At 42.6% G+C, this 15,312-nt stretch overlaps 2 protein-coding genes across 2 annotated transcripts in view; one reads left to right on the top strand and one right to left on the bottom strand.

Moving 5' to 3' along the window:
* The window catches only part of LOC136384937 (deleted in malignant brain tumors 1 protein), a 71,701-nt gene extending 63,916 nt beyond the window's left edge, over positions 1-7,785 (top strand). The window contains exon 45 of the mRNA XM_066355596.1: positions 7,344-7,785. Coding sequence (XP_066211693.1) covers positions 7,344-7,635 — 292 coding nt within the window. The 3' untranslated portion in view covers positions 7,636-7,785. The remainder of the gene's footprint in view (positions 1-7,343) is intronic.
* A 3,698-nt stretch (positions 7,786-11,483) lies between these two features.
* Positions 11,484-13,511, bottom strand: FAM24B (family with sequence similarity 24 member B). The gene is made up of 3 exons (XM_066355595.1): positions 13,462-13,511; positions 12,640-12,775; positions 11,484-11,673 (listed from the first exon to the last, which is right to left on the bottom strand). The coding sequence occupies exons 2-3, from the start codon at positions 12,729-12,731 to the stop codon at positions 11,484-11,486; spliced, it is 282 nt and encodes a 93-aa protein (XP_066211692.1). The 5' UTR covers positions 12,732-12,775; positions 13,462-13,511.
* Between the last annotated feature and the right edge of the window lie 1,801 nt (positions 13,512-15,312).

Genomic DNA, 15,312 nt, shown 5'->3' with positions numbered 1-15,312 from the left:
AATCTGATGATTTTTTGTTCCATTTCTTTAAAAAATCTCATAGGAATTTTGATGGGAATTGCATTAAATTTGTATATTGCTTTGGGTAATATGGCCATTTTGATTATATTTATTCTTCCTATCCAAGAGCAAGGAATATTTTTCCATCTCATTGTATCTTTTTCGATTTCCCTTAACAATGCTTTGTAATTTTCATTATATAGGTCCTTTACATTCTTTGTTATGTTTATTCCTAGGTATTTTATTTTTTTTGTTGCAATCGTGAAGGGGATTATTTTTTTGAGTTCGTTTTCTAATATTTCATTGTTGGCATAGAGAAAGGCTATGGACTTCTGTATGTTAATTTTGTATCCTGCGACCTTACTGTATTGGTTTATTGTTTCTAGTAATCTTTTTGTGGAGTCCTTCGGGTTTTCGATGTATAGGATCATATCATCAGCAAAAAGTGATACCTTTACTTCTTCTTTTCCAATATGGATGCCTTTTATTTCTTTGTCTTGTCTGATTGCTCTGGCCAGAACTTCTAGCACCACATTAAATAAGAGTGGAGAGAGTGGACAACCCTGTCTTGTTCCTGATTTAAGGGGGAAAGCCTTCAGTTTAGTGCCATTTAATATGATGTTAGCTGATGGTTTATCATATATGGCCTTTATCATGTTGAGATATTTTCCTTCTATACCCATTTTGTTGAGAGTCTTAAACATAAAATTGTGTTGTATTTTATCAAAAGCCTTTTCTGCATCTATTGATAAGATCATGTGGTTTTTGTTCTTTGTTTTGTTGATATGGTGTATTACGTTAACCGTTTTGCGTATGTTGAACCATCCTTGAGATTCTGGGATGAATCCCACTTGATCATGATGTATTATTTTTTTAATATGTTGTTGTATTCGGTTTGCCAGTATTTTGTTTAGAATTTTAGCATCTGTATTCATTAGAGATATTGGTCTGTAGTTTTCTTTCTTTGTGCCATCCTTGCCAGGTTTTGGTATGAGGGTTATGTTGGCCTCATAAAATGTGTTCGGAAGTATTGCTTCTTCTTCAATTTTTTGGAAGACTTTGAGTAGAATAGGAACCAAGTCTTCTTTGAATGTTTGATAGAATTCACTAGTATAACCGTCTGGGCCTGGACTTTTATTTTTGGGGAGGTTTTTAATAGTTTTTTCTATTTCCTCCCTGCTGATTGGTCTGTTTAGGCTTTCTGCTTCTTCATGACTCAGTCTAGGAAGGTTGTATTGTTCTAGGAATTTATCCATTTCTTCTAGATTGTTGTATTTGGTGGCATATAATTTTTCATAGTATTCTACAATAATTCTTTGTATATCTATGATGTCTGTGGTGATCTCTCCTCTTTCATTTTGGATTTTATTTATTTGAGTCCTGTGCCTTTTTTCCTTGGTGAGTCTTGCCAAGGGTTTGTCAATTTTGTTGACCTTTTCAAAGAACCAGCTCCTTGTTTTATTGATTTTTTCTATAATTTTTCTGTTCTCTATTTCATTTATTTCTGCTCTGATTTTTATTATCTCCTTTCTTCGGCTGGTTTTGGGTTGTCTTTGTTCTTCTTTTTCTAGTTCCTTAAGGTGTGAAGTTAAGTGGTTTACTTCGGCTCTCTCTTGTTTGTTCATATAGGCCTGAAGTGATATGAACTTTCCTCTTATTACTGCTTTTGCTGCATCCCAGAGATTCTGATATGTCGTATTTTCATTTTCATTTGTCTGTATGTATCTTTTGATCTCTGCGCTTATTTCTTCTTTGACCCATTCATTTTTTAGAAGTATGTTGTTTAGTTTCCACATTTTTGTGGGTTTTTCCCCCTCTTTTTTGCCGTTGAATTCTAGTTTCAAGGCTTTATGATCAGAAAATATGCTTGGTACAATTTCAATTTTTCTAAATTTGCTGATGTTGTCTTTGTGGCCCAACATATGGTCAATTCTTGAGAATGTTCCATGTACACTAGAGAAAAATGTATACTCTGTCGCTTTGGGATGAAGTGTCCTGTAGATGTCTATCATATCCAGGTGTTCTAGTATTTCGTTCAAGGCCACTATATCTTTATTGATTCTCTGTTTGGATGACCGATCTAGAGCCGTCAGCGGAGTATTGAGGTCTCCAAGTATGATTGTATTTTTGTTAGTTTTTGTTTTAAGGTCAATAAGTAGCTGTCTTATATATTTTGGTGCTCCTTGGTTTGGTGCATATATATTAAGGATTGTTATGTCTTCTTGATTCAGTGTCCCCTTAATCATTATGAAGTGACCATTTTTGTCTCTGAGTACTTTTTCTGTCTTGTAGTCAGCATTATCAGATATGAGTATTGCTACACCTGCTTTTTTTTGGGTGTTGTTTGCTTGGAGTATTGTTTTCCAGCCTTTCACTTTGAATTTGTTTTTATCCTTGTTGCTTAGATGTGTTTCTTGTAGGCAGCATATAGTTGGATTTTCTTTTTTAATCCATTCTGCTACTCTGTGTCTTTTTATTGGTAAGTTTAATCCATTTACATTTAGTGTAATTATTGACACTTGTGGGTTCCCTACTACCATTTTATAAATTGCTTTCTGTTAGTTTTGTATCTAGTTTGATTCTTCTCTTTTGTTTTTCTATCATTTGTTTCTGTTTGTTTGTGTTCCATACCTCTGTTGCTACCTTTTTTAAGTCATGTGTTTTTGTGGTGGTTTTTTCAAGGGTGGTTACCATTAAGTAATGAAAAGGGTACCTACCATATTCATTGTAGTACCCTATCTTATAAGTATTTCTGCACTTCATCGTCCTTTGCTACTGTTAGTCTCCATTCTCTCCCCCCCTTTTTTTTTCCTTTGTTGTCACAGTTTAAGTTTGGTTTTATTGTGTTCTTGGTGGAGCTGTTACTTGTGGTGTTGTTTTCTTTTGTTCTTTGAATCTGGTTGGAAAACCCCCTTTAGTATTTCCTGGAGTGGGGGCTTTCTCGTGATAAATTCTCTCATCTTTTCTGTATTTGTGAATGTTTTTATATCTCCTTCATACTTGAAGGATAGCTTTGATGGGTATAGTATTCTTGGCTGAAAGTTCCTCTCTTTCAGGGCCTTAAATATTGGGGTCCACTCTCTTCTAGCTTGTAGAGTTTCTGCTGAGAAATCTGATGATAATCTAATAGGCCTTCCTTTATATGTTGTACTCTTCTTTTCCCTGGCTGCCTTGAGAATTTTTTCTTTGTCATTGGTTTGTGTCATCTTCATTATGATGTGCCTTGGAGTGGGTTTGTTGGGGTTAAGAAAACTCGGTGTTCTGTTTGCTTCTTGAACTTGAGGCTTTAGTTCTTTCCACAGGCTTGGGAAGTTCTCGTCTATTATTTGTTTGAGTATATTCTCCATTCCATTTTCTTTCTCTTCTCCCTCTGATATACCTATTATTCTTATGTTATTCTTTCTGATGGAGTCAGATAATTCCTGTAGGGCTTTCTCGTTTTTTATTATTTTTGAGTCTCTTTCTTCTTCTCTCTGTTGTGCCTCAAGTTGTTTGTCTTCTATTTCACTAATCCTATCTTCAATCTGGGTTGTTCTGCTAGCTAAGCTTGTTACCTCGTTTTTCAGCTCGTGAATTGAGTTTTTCATTTCTGTTTGATTTGTTTTTATAGTTTCAATTTCCTTGGTAATATATTCTTTGTGTTCATTGAGTTGTTTTCTGATCTCCCTATATTGCCTTTCCGTGTTTTCTTGTATATCTCTGAGTATTTTTAAGATTTCTATTTTAAATTCTCTGTCATTTAGCTCCAAGGCTTCCAATATGTTAAGTCTTTTCTCCATAGATTTTTCCACATCTATTTGTGTTACCTCTCTTTCTTTTGTATCCATAATATTCGATTTCCTCTTTCTTATTGGCATCTGCGGGTGGTCTTGTTGATAGCACTAATTAGAATTAATAAAGAGTAAAAAGTAAAAAACAAAAACAAAAACAAAAACAAAAAAACAAAACAAAACAAAAAAACAAAAAAAAAAAACAAAAAAAACAAAACAAAGGGTAAAACACCCCACAAACAAACAAACAAAAAAAAAGCAGTAATAATTTGTTATTTCCCCCTTTTTTTTTTCTTTGTTCTCCTTCCCTCCTCTCCCCTCCTCAGGGAAATATCGTGCCTATAATGGAGGGCCTGGTTTGCGGTGAAGAGTTCAAGGGGGCAAAAAAAATAAATAAATAAATAAAATAAAATAAAAAAAAAAAAAAAAGGAAGAAAATCTTAGACAAGCATAAGTTGATCTGCCTGCGGGTGACGGTCAACCAAGAGATATAATGAGAGGGACAAGAGGGAACCAGAAAAAAGGACAAAAAAAAGGAATAATCAAGAAGAAAAAATAAAAATAATAAGTAAAAATACGTTGTATTAAGTGGAGCAAAGACCAAATACAATGGAGACCTTGGGTTGGGAGGACCCAAAATGCCTCAAAAACAAACCAACCAGAAAAAAACAAAAACAAAACCGAAAAAGAAAAACAAAGCCAAAAAAAAAAACCTTGAGTCCCAAATTAACTAATTTGTTCGTGATTGAGGATTAAATGGGAGGAAAGTAAAACGAGAAAAGAAAAAACGAATAGAAAGGAAAAAATAAGAAAGAGTGAAAAGCGAAGGAAGAAATAAAAAAGGAAGAGAAAAAAACAAAATAAGGCAAAAAAAACAAAAGAGGAGAGAGTGAGAATTAAGTGTCCTGGAGTATAACCCCAAAGGAGGGTGAGGATGAAGGAGAGAAATAAAATGTAACACTTATGGGTAGTGTAGTTCAAGAAAAGGGAAGCATAAGATGGGCAGAGAATAGAAGGGCTGAGGTGGAGGAAATAAAGGCAATAAGATAGAAGGAACAAACAACAACAACTACAAAAAAAAAAAACAACCAACAAACAGTGGAACAAGCTGCAAAGTCTGTGGATTTTTCCTGATTTTGAGATGTCAACCTCTTCCTCCTTCTCCTCTCTCCCTCTTCCCGGTCGGCGACTCTGCACCCCAGGCCCTGCCCCTGTGCCACACCCAGGCAGGGACTTGCAGTTGATGGGGTTCTATGGCAATGTCACACAATTGGCTTTAGTCTTGTTGGTAGTCAAGGCCTGCCGGCGTCTGCAGGGTCACCTGCGCACTTTCTCGCGGCTTGAATGAACGTCCCTGCGGTAGCTTCCTCCACACCCTCGTCTCTCAGATTCGAGTGATAACAGTCCTTTTGCTTTCAGTTTGCTCCGAAGATAAATTTTCCTGTTTCTAGTTGATAAATTTGTTGTGATTTTGGGGAGATCTGTCGGACGCGCTGCTCACGGCGCCATTTCCGTGACGTCACTCCCAGATTTCACATTTCTATCATCTTTTGTTGCTTTCCTGTGGCCGGGTCAAAAGTGCACCATGACTTTACGGACACACTGTATATCAAGGACAGAGCCACAATTTGGTGCCAGAATTTGACAACTGACACTTTTTTTCTTCTGCTTGCTCTAGGTTTAATTTTCTCTGGTTTCCTAAGGTAGAAGCTTACTTAGATGATTGATTTTCGATCTTCCTTCTTTTCCAATACATGCATTTAATGTTCTAAGTTTCTCTCTAAGCATCTCTTTAGCCACTTCCTACAAATTTTGGTAAATTGTATATTTATTTTCACGTAGTTTGAAATTTTTTAAAAAAAATTTCTTTTGAGACCTTGTTCTTTGACCTATGGGTTACTCAGAAGTGTGTTGATTTCCAAATAGTCAGGAATGTTCTGTCACTGATTTGTATTATAATTCCATGGTGTCTGAAGGTATATTTTATGTGATTTCTGTTCTTTTAAGTTTGTCAGGGTAGGTTTCACAGTCCAGAATGTGATCTCGCTCGGTGAATGTTCCCTGTGGGCCTGAGAAGAATGTATTTTCCGCTGTTGTTGGATGGAGTGTTCCAGAAATGCCTATTAGGTCTAGCTGATCCATAGTGCTACTTAGGTCATCTGTGTATTTCCTGCCTGTTGCATCTCTCAATTACTGATCAAGGAGTGTTGAAGTCTCCAACCATTGTAGTGGGTTTATCAGTTTCTCTTTGCACTTTCTATCAGTTTTTCCCTCACATAGTTTGACACCCTCTTGTGTGTTATGTTTTCTCGGAGGAGTGGCCACTTTATTGTTAGGTCATAATAATGCATCCCTCCTGATTATCCTGGCTCTGAAGTCTGTTTTGTTTTTGAAATTAATCCAGCTACTCCAGCTTTCCTCTGATTAGTATTAGCATAGTAAATCTCTATCCTTTTTCTTTTCGTTTATCTAATTTTACAGTTCGAATGGGTTTCTTATAGACAATACATAGTTAGGTTTCTTGATTTTTTTTTTAATCTACTCTGGCAGTCTCTGTCCTTTAATCTGTATATTTCAACTGCTCACATTTCAAGTGATTATTGATATAGTTGGATTAAAATGTACCATCTTGATTGTTATTTTATATTCATTGCGTTTCCCCCACCCCCACCCCATCTCCTGTTGCTGCCTTCTCTGGTTTTAAATAAGCATCTTCTATTATTTTATCTCTTCTCTTGATGTATCATTTAGTTTTTTTCTTCTTAAATTTTTCAATGGTTGCACTGGGGTTTATAAAATGCATTTTAAAATAATCTAAGTTTACCTTCGACCAATCCAGCCCCACCTTTGATCTCCCCTTTTGACAAAACAGAGTAGGCCTTTTGAAGGCAACTGTTCTAGCTAGAATTTAATTCCCTTGTTTTAGTTTTATTATCTTATTTAGTTTATTTTATAGTTTTCTTCTATTCCTAGCCAGGAATAGTGGGTTTCCCTTCTTACCAGTGTTATAAAAAAATTTTTTTAATATAAAACAAAGAAACAGTGGCAGTGGGAAGAACTCCATTTAAAATCACATCCAAGCCTGATTATTTGGGTCAGAGCAAATTCACACTATGCTTTTTTTTTTTTTTTTTTTTTTTTTTTTTGTATTTTTCAAAAGTTAGAAGCAGAGAGGCAGTCAGACAAACTGGGAGGCATGTACCCAACCAGGATCCACCCGGCATGCCCACCAGGGAGCAATGCTCAGCTATCTGGGGTGTTGCTCCATTGCAGCAGGAGCCATTCTAGCACCTGAGGCAGAGGCCATGGAGCCATCCTCAGCACCAGGGTCAACTTTGCTCCTATGGAGCCTTGGCTGTGGGAGGGGAAGAGAGAGATAGAGAGGGGAAGGAGAGGGGAAAGGGTAGAGAAGCAGACGGACACTTCTCCTCTGTGCCCTGACCAGGAATAGAACCCCGGGACTTCCACACGCCTTCCATACGCCGGGCCGATGCTCTACCACTGAGCCAGCTGGCCAGGGCCCGCTCTACGCTTTCAGTTCATCCTTTTGGTCTGGGTTCTTCTTCCCATCAGGTGCATCAAGGATAATACCTATGTCGACCTTCAGTCTCACCAGAAGAACATGGCCCGGTTCACGTTCAATGCCTTCAGCTTTCTCAACAGCTACAATGTGGTCTACCTGCAGTGTAAGGTCTTCGTGTGCCGAGTGGAAGACCTCTCCTCCCGCTGCGCCCAGGGCTGTGCAGGGCGGAATCGGCGGGATGCAGGCCCCGCGGGGGCCGAAGAAGAGCAGGCAGAGCCTTTCCAGATGGTAGGGCCACTGGAAATCCACAGAGGAACTGAGCAGAGCAAGAACTTTGTGTGATTGCTCCAGTTTTTCCCCATGAATCTGTTAGGAATTAGAAGCAAAGCTCATTTCTCTTCAATATAGTAGTAGTTTGATAAATCAGAGGTTGTCCACATGGAGACAAGTAGAAAAACAGGTTCTGTCTGAGGTTTGTTGCTAAATAAATCTTTTCTGATTATGAAACTTCTAAGGCAATCACTGTCTTTGCAGGCTAGAAACATTGCATTTTCTAATTCTTCACCATCAAGAACTTGATCATTGTCTTAAACTGTACAAAGTGTTATAAAGAACAGAGTCATTTCTCTGTAACATATTGCTAACTTGAAAAAAATTTTAAATTGACTCCTTAATGTTTATCAGGGGTCCCCAAACTTTTTACACAGGGGGCCAGTTCACTGTCCCTCAGACTGTTGGAGGGCCGCCACATACAGAGCTCCTCTCACTGACCACCAATGAAAGAGGTGCCCCTTCCAGAAGTGCGGCAGGGGGCCGGATAAATGGCCTCAGGGGGCCACATGCGGCCCGCGGGCTGTAGTTTGGGGACACCTGGTTTAGATGCTAGTAGGTGACTCTTTTTGTTTCTGTCCCTCTCATACTGTGAGATCTTGCCTAGACTCAGATCTTGCCTAGAGTCTTATGAAAAATAAATTAAACATCTTGTCAGGAAGCCCCTGCTCTTAAAAAACAAGCAGATGAACCAAAAAACTAATAATGACTGGTCAGTTGAATCAAACACATTATTTACTCATTCATTTACTTAAAACAAACTTTGTTTATTTCAAAGGGAACAAATTGGGTCCCAGCTTTGGTGGGCTCTGGTTATAGTTTGCAAATTAGATTCTGAAACCAAATCCCAAGAACCACTCATGGCTGCTTACTTTCTGAGACACCACCCGCTCAATCTCTTTCCCAGATCCTGGCAGCATGATAGGAAACCTGGGAAGAAGATTAAAAAAAAAAATATCCTGAGAAGCACACAGAAAAATTAGCATATTCCCACCCACTTCATCTCATCTCTCTTTTAATAGAAAAGGGCCTGCACTAGGCTCAGTACTTTCAAAGTCATCTTTAAAGAAACATACTTGAACACAGATTTTTTGTTTGTTTGTTTATTTTTTGCTTGCCCAGAACTATTCAGCAGCAATATTTCAACTATCAGTCCTCAGTGCCAAGAAATTGTTCCCATCTTTGTCAAGAAATAGCATGTACCAGATGAGAATCCAGTAAAGTCTAGTCCCCCAGGGAGGAGGGCCATGTTGGGCGGATCCTGAAAATGAACCCTAAAGTCCTGATAGATGGAAATCACTCGGACTTGTGTCCTGAGGACAGACACAACCTCTCAAGGGGAACATCTCAGTTTCATACAAACATGCCCTTCATCAATGGTGGTCTCGATAAAAATATGAGACTGACATTTATTTTGATGAAACTCCTTGCTTATCCATAGTAAAAGCTGATGAAAAGTAATTACTGCTCAGTTTGAAGATGATGGCATCTTTAAATCAAAATGTAAGTAGTTTCATCTTTGATCATGTGAAAGAAGAATGTTGGCACTTGCCATCTATTTCATGCAAGTGCTTCAAATGGATAAGCTAGTTTTTCCAAGTAACTATGAGTGGCTAGAGTTTCTACTTTCAAAGTTCACCTGCCTGTTAACTGTAACTCCATACCATGTTAAGTAAAGAGGGGAGGGCCTACCAGCATCCAAAATTGAACATTTTATGAATTAAAATCCAAAAAATCCCTAATGTGAAAAGTGTTGACACTGAAAGGACTGAGTTTTTAAGAATAAGTGACGGTTCAAGAAACTTCCAGGTCAGGTGTCATTCAAGGGGGGGGGGGGGGGGGAGCCAGGAAGCTGCCCTTCCTAAAGCCACGCAGGGGAGTTTCAGGAACACTGAAGTTTGAAGGCCGTGCCCACTGTCCAGCATCCCAGGCCCCATGAATTAACATGCACTTAACAGGGAGGAGCCTGCAACCCGCAAACACCAGGGGTTCAGACAAGAGCCCCAAAAGCAGCCTGCTCTCTGTTGCCAAAGGACTGGCAAAGGCACAGCCGGGCAAGACAGAAAACTTTTAGACAATACTGCCCTGCTCCAAACACCACAGGTAAAACCATGGCCCCGCTACCATCCCAGCCAACAAAGGGGGAGTGAGGAGCCCAGACTTCAGCCTGCCCCAGCGTCCCTATTCTGTCCCACCTCCCCAGGATGCTATCAGAAGGGGCGGAGTGGAGATCTGGGACTTTCATCACCTCCAGGCACTAACCAGGGTCTCCCCTGTACCCCCATGTCAGGTGGAAACCAGGTAGGGAACCTGGACTTCCAGCCCACAGGACAGGTACCTGGCACCCCTTTGAGTCTACTCTGGGGGCCGCCAGAGGCCTAGAAGAGAGCCGAGACGTCCAGGCCCAGAGGTAACTCCACCTTCCTGCCAGGAGGGGGCGGCTGAGGCCACATGGGAAACCTGGTTCCACCCAGTTCAGTGTGATGCGGTGTCTGTTCCCATCTTATTTGCACATGCTAGTATTCCATTGTCCATCATTAAAAATTTTTTTTAATTTATTGGGATGACAGTGGTTCATAAAACCATACAGGTTTCGAGTGCCCAACTCAACAAACCACCGTATGCCCACCACATTGCATGCCCTCTGCCCCTGGCAACGTCTCCCCTTTACCACCGGCACCTAGCCCCGCCCCCTTTCCCTCTGGCTTCTTGGCTCTGAAGACTGTCTGCGTGCTGTGTATGTGTGTTTTTTGTCTAAGCCCTTCACCTTCTTTCATCCAACCCCCCCACCCCTAGCCCTCTGACAGCTGTCCGTCTGTGCCATGTGCCTAGACTTTTTCCTTTCCTTTAGTTTTCCTGAAACACTTTGTTAGGCATGTCTCTTAAATACAGCATAGAGTCAGGCTTCACTTTGTGAGACGTTCTGAAAAGCCTGTTCCTTTCAGAAGTGTCTGTAGTGACCACTCTGGTGTGACACCAGCTCTCCCTCAGCTAGAGTCACTGGGAGTGTCCTGGCTCATCACCACTGCTCTTCGGGAAGTTCCCTCAGCTGGAGGCAGCTGTCTTGTCCAAGCCCACAGCCTTCAACCAATGACTGCTCAATAGAGTCATACATGCCTGAGCGCTGTGCCCAAAACGGGACACCCTGAAGGCCCAGCCCAGCCCAGGACGCCCTGCCCAGGACGGACTCCCCTCGGATGGGCTGGGCCTTTGACTACAGCTCCCTCCCTCCCTCCCTCTCTCCCTTCCTTCCTCTTTCCCTCTCTTCCTCCCTCCCTCCCTCCCTCTCTCCCTTCCTTCCTCTTTCCCTCTCTCCCTCCCTGCTCCTCCCCCTCCCTCCCTGCCCCTCTTCCTCCCTCCCTCTCTCTCCCCCTCTCTCCCTCACTGTCCCTCCTCCCCCCTCCCAGAGTTATGGAGTTTTCTTCAGGACAGTGGAGCTTGCTGTCTGCCACAGGGTAGCTGGAAGAGAGTGAAGGGAGACCCAAGAGGAGAGGAGCCTGAACGAAACACGGCAGCCTGGGGAGACAGGCTGGGTCTGAAGCTGCAAGCGCTCTAAAGATTCATGTCTAGTTTCCTCCTGGGGCTGGAGATGTGCTGGATGTTTCTATTTTCTACTCGCTCTCTCTCCTCTATTGCAGAGTTGCCCCACATCCCAAAGTGGGCAATACACAAGCCTGAGTGCATTTCTAACAACAAAAGTACCTGAGGCAGAGAGGATTATTTTCAACACTGCATTTGTTCAAAAGTACATAAATATGTTATACAGCACATAATATCATGTAAACACTATAAAACGTGAATAATAAAACACTCTACTAAGAAAGAAATATTGCTCATGAAGATATTTGTGCCCACCCAACTCAGAGACCCTCATTTACATTACAGAAGCATGGTGGCAGAGAATCAAGGTTGGCACACAAGCTACATTCGTCACAGCACTGGTGGTTGGTACAGCACTCAGGGTTTATGGGTGTGGCCGCCGTTCGCTTGTCCTGGGTGACCATCAGTGGATTATATTTTAAGGCCAAACAAGTAGGTGGCATTGAAGCTCTTAGGAAAAAACAAACACACACATTAGATTAGAATTGTCTTCTTACTCCATTTGGACAACTGTCAGGGGTGTCTGGGAAGTTGAGGGCTGGACTGAATCTCAAACACGTGACACCAGCCTGAGCTGCAAGCTCTCTGCCCCGCCCCAAGTTCCCAGCTAATTCCTCCCGCTCCTCCGATCCTCAGAATGTCAAGTCAGATTACAGCAAATAAGGGAGAGCGGCTTGCAAGTGTGGATCACCCCGCTGACCGCTGCAGGTCCGCCGAATGCAGAGCATGATGGGAAGGGTGGCCAAGTCAGCTGTGCCCAGGTTCTAGAATTTACCAGCTCACACACTTACCATCCCTAGAGTGGGCACACCACTGCTTCTGACAATGAATCTGCCCCTTATTGGAGGGTCCTCTCCCCTAAATCATCTCTTGTCTGACCTACACTCCCTTTTCAGGTGTCCCCCGGGGTGGGTCTTCACAGAGCTCAGCCTCCCCCCACTCCTGCTGTCCCAAGGCCGAGGGCAGTGAGTGAGAGAACTCCCTGAGAGCTCCCCAACTCAGGCAAGGGAGGTCAATTCAGTCATCCTCTGAGTGACCGTGAGACAGAGACTCACACAGCCTGCCCACAGAGTTCAGGCCGCAGGGCCGGGGACACGGGAGGGCCCAGCCAGAGTGCTGAGTGCCCTGGCTGAGGTCGGGTCACTCCATGAGGTCGGGTGACAGCAGACAGAGCTGACACAGAGGCGCCCGGCTGAGAACACGCCCTTATGAGCTCACAACCCCCAGCCAGAAGGGGAAGAATCCCAGATTCTAGACTCACTTGCCTTGGCCTTTGCAAACCTGCCCGCTGTCCTGCCCTCACCCAGGGTGTGTCCCCAGGGCGCCGCCCCAGGACAAGGAATGAGCCTGCTCGAGCAGACACCCCCAGGTTTCCCATTTGAGGGGGTGTGATTCACTCTTACCCCCATCACTTACTTCAGTGCCTTGGCCACTTTGAGGTAAAGACAGATGACAACACCCATCAACACGAGCATAGTCAGCAGGATGCCGCCACCAATGCAGAACATTAGTACCCAGTTGGTATTAGAAGACGCAGGTTCAGCAGATTCATCTAGGCAGAGAAGTGCAGGCCAGCAGTGAGTATGGCTCCCGCCCCACACAGCCACGCAGCAACCTCGATAGGCTTCCTGGAGAGAAGGAAGACCAAATCCCAACCCGCAGAGCCTTATGTGCGCGAGACACCAGTGAGTCCTCCCAGGGTGGCCTGGAGACCAACCTGGCCGAGGGGAGGAGAAGAGGGTTTGCTCAGGGATGAGATGAAACTGAAATGCAGAGTCAGAGAGAAGTCAGGAAGGAGAGCGGGAAGAGCCCTTCTCGCCCTCTCTCTGGCGGTCCCCTGCAGCTCTGGGTGACAGACATGCCTGCACTTGAGCCAACGGCCCTGCTCCCAAACCCCTGGGCCTCCAAAAACATGTGCACTCTCAGAGTAAGAATTAGCCCCTCCCTGTATCCCAGACTTCAACATCTATGGGCAGGATGAAGAGAACGGCATTTTCAAGGTGTTATCTTCAACAACACTGAGAATATACAAATCCATTTTGTAAGGGATATATACATTAGGAAGGAAGTTTTCTGTTTTCTCACTAAAAACTGCCATTTTCCTCCCTTCCTAACCCTAAAACCTCTCCAAAATTCTAATTTGTCGGGAATAAGCAATGTGTTTAATCCAACTCCCTGAAACTAGGTGAACACACGAGCCAGGAAAAACTGAACGGCCCGCTGCCAACGCGCACTTACCTTCCACGTCTTGGAAGCCGGATGAACGCCGACAGTAAAAAAAAACGACAATTAAAATCAACTTGAGGGCACGATGCATCTTAGCAGGAATTTCTCAGACCTTTAATTTGAGAAAGAAAGTTCTAATTATCCTTGGGAGGAATAATTAAGATACAAAGGTGAAAAGCCTGCTTTCAGAAGCAGACGCCCCCACCAGACCTAGCAGAGTGGACAACAGCTCCAGCTCCTATGGGAATGGGGCCACAGGCTGTGTGACATCAGCGCTCACGGAGTTCTGAATTCCATCCCGTGTGCCGATAGAGTCTAGCACCAATGGAAATAGGGATTGCCCGGGCGCTGTTTTAAATCAATCTCGGCCTTGCCTGAGGTGTCGTTCCCCTCAGATAAACCTTTTATGGTTTGATGATGACTCAAAAGCAAATTTGGGTTCATAATAAAATTAAAAAAGGGATGTGGAGAAACTACCATCTAAAAAATACTCATATATCTAAAAGTCCAATGAGAAACGATGGATTAGAGTTTGTGTTTTAGGCACATAATGAAAGAATATAACAGGATTCGATCTAGGTTACTCGGCTCCAGAATATGATCACACTTTGTGATTAAGACAAGAGGATTAAAACTATAATTGGAATAAGATCCATTCTAAATCAGGTTTCTATGATTCACGGTACTCGTGCCCAGCCAACTTGGTTCAAATAAGTGAAGGAATTATTTTAACTTGATCATTCTTTGCTGCTCTGTCTGGACAAACCCTGAGTGAGACCATAAAAGACAGAGGAGATATCAATAATGGAGGCATAAGACCTCTGAAAATTCCTCTGTAAAAGTAACAATACCAAAGAAATCCGGCACAAATTTGTCAGAATCACATTTTCAGACTCTGGAAATTAAAAGCTCACAGCCACTTGGAAAACATTTATTCGAAAAGAACAATGGACTTAGTATGAACAGCCAGTTTGGTAGCATTGTTCCATCGTTCTCTCTCTAGCCCAGGAGTCGGGCTAGATGTGGCTCTTTTGTGAGCCAGATGTGGCTCTTTTGATGGCTGCATCTGGCTCGCAGACAAATCTTTAATAAAAATAATAATAACGTTAAAAATATAAAACATTCTCACGTATTACAATCCATTCATTTCCTACCGCTCATGTTTGTGGTTGTGGCTGGAGCCAATCACAGCTGTCCTCCGGGACAACACCAAATTTTTATTGGATAATGCGTAATGTACACGGGTCGTTGTATGGCTCTCACGGAATTACATTTTAAAATATGTGGCGTTCATGGCTCTTCTCAGCCAAAAAGTTTCCCGAGCCCTGCTCTAGCCCCATGATAGACTTGAAAGTCCCAGCCCAGAGTCCAACACAGCCACCTGAGGGAGAGAATAAAAACAGGGCCTTTGCAGAGCTTCGCTTCCAAAGAACTTCCATGATTTGATCTGACTGCTGGGTACCTGGATGTCCTCACTTGCAAAGATATCTGTATTTGACCTCACTTGGGGTCTAGCCAGTGCAAAAAGCCTTCTTCTCAGGGAACTTTGACAAAAACAGTTACAGGCGAATGTTTTTCATACCCTGGCTGCTTGAGACAGTGGATAACATTTTCAGCAAATGATAGACTAGCCAAAACTCTTAGGAGGAAAGCTGGTAAGTTAGCTGTCCATAGAAATTTGGAAAAGCCCTGACATGTGCCTGGAAGTCTAGAAGGCTGTGTGCATGTGTAGGGCTGTGAGCATGCTCAAGAAAGACAGGAGCCCTGGCCGGATAGCTCGGTTGGTCAGAGCATTGTCCCAAAGCACAGAGGTTGCTGGTTTGATCCCTGGTCAAGGCACATGCAGGAACTGATCGAAATTCC

Source organism: Saccopteryx leptura, chromosome 13 (genome assembly GCF_036850995.1).
Source record: "Saccopteryx leptura isolate mSacLep1 chromosome 13, mSacLep1_pri_phased_curated, whole genome shotgun sequence".
Taxonomy (NCBI): domain Eukaryota; kingdom Metazoa; phylum Chordata; class Mammalia; order Chiroptera; family Emballonuridae; genus Saccopteryx; species Saccopteryx leptura.
This window is presented reverse-complemented; position numbering and strand designations above follow the sequence as displayed.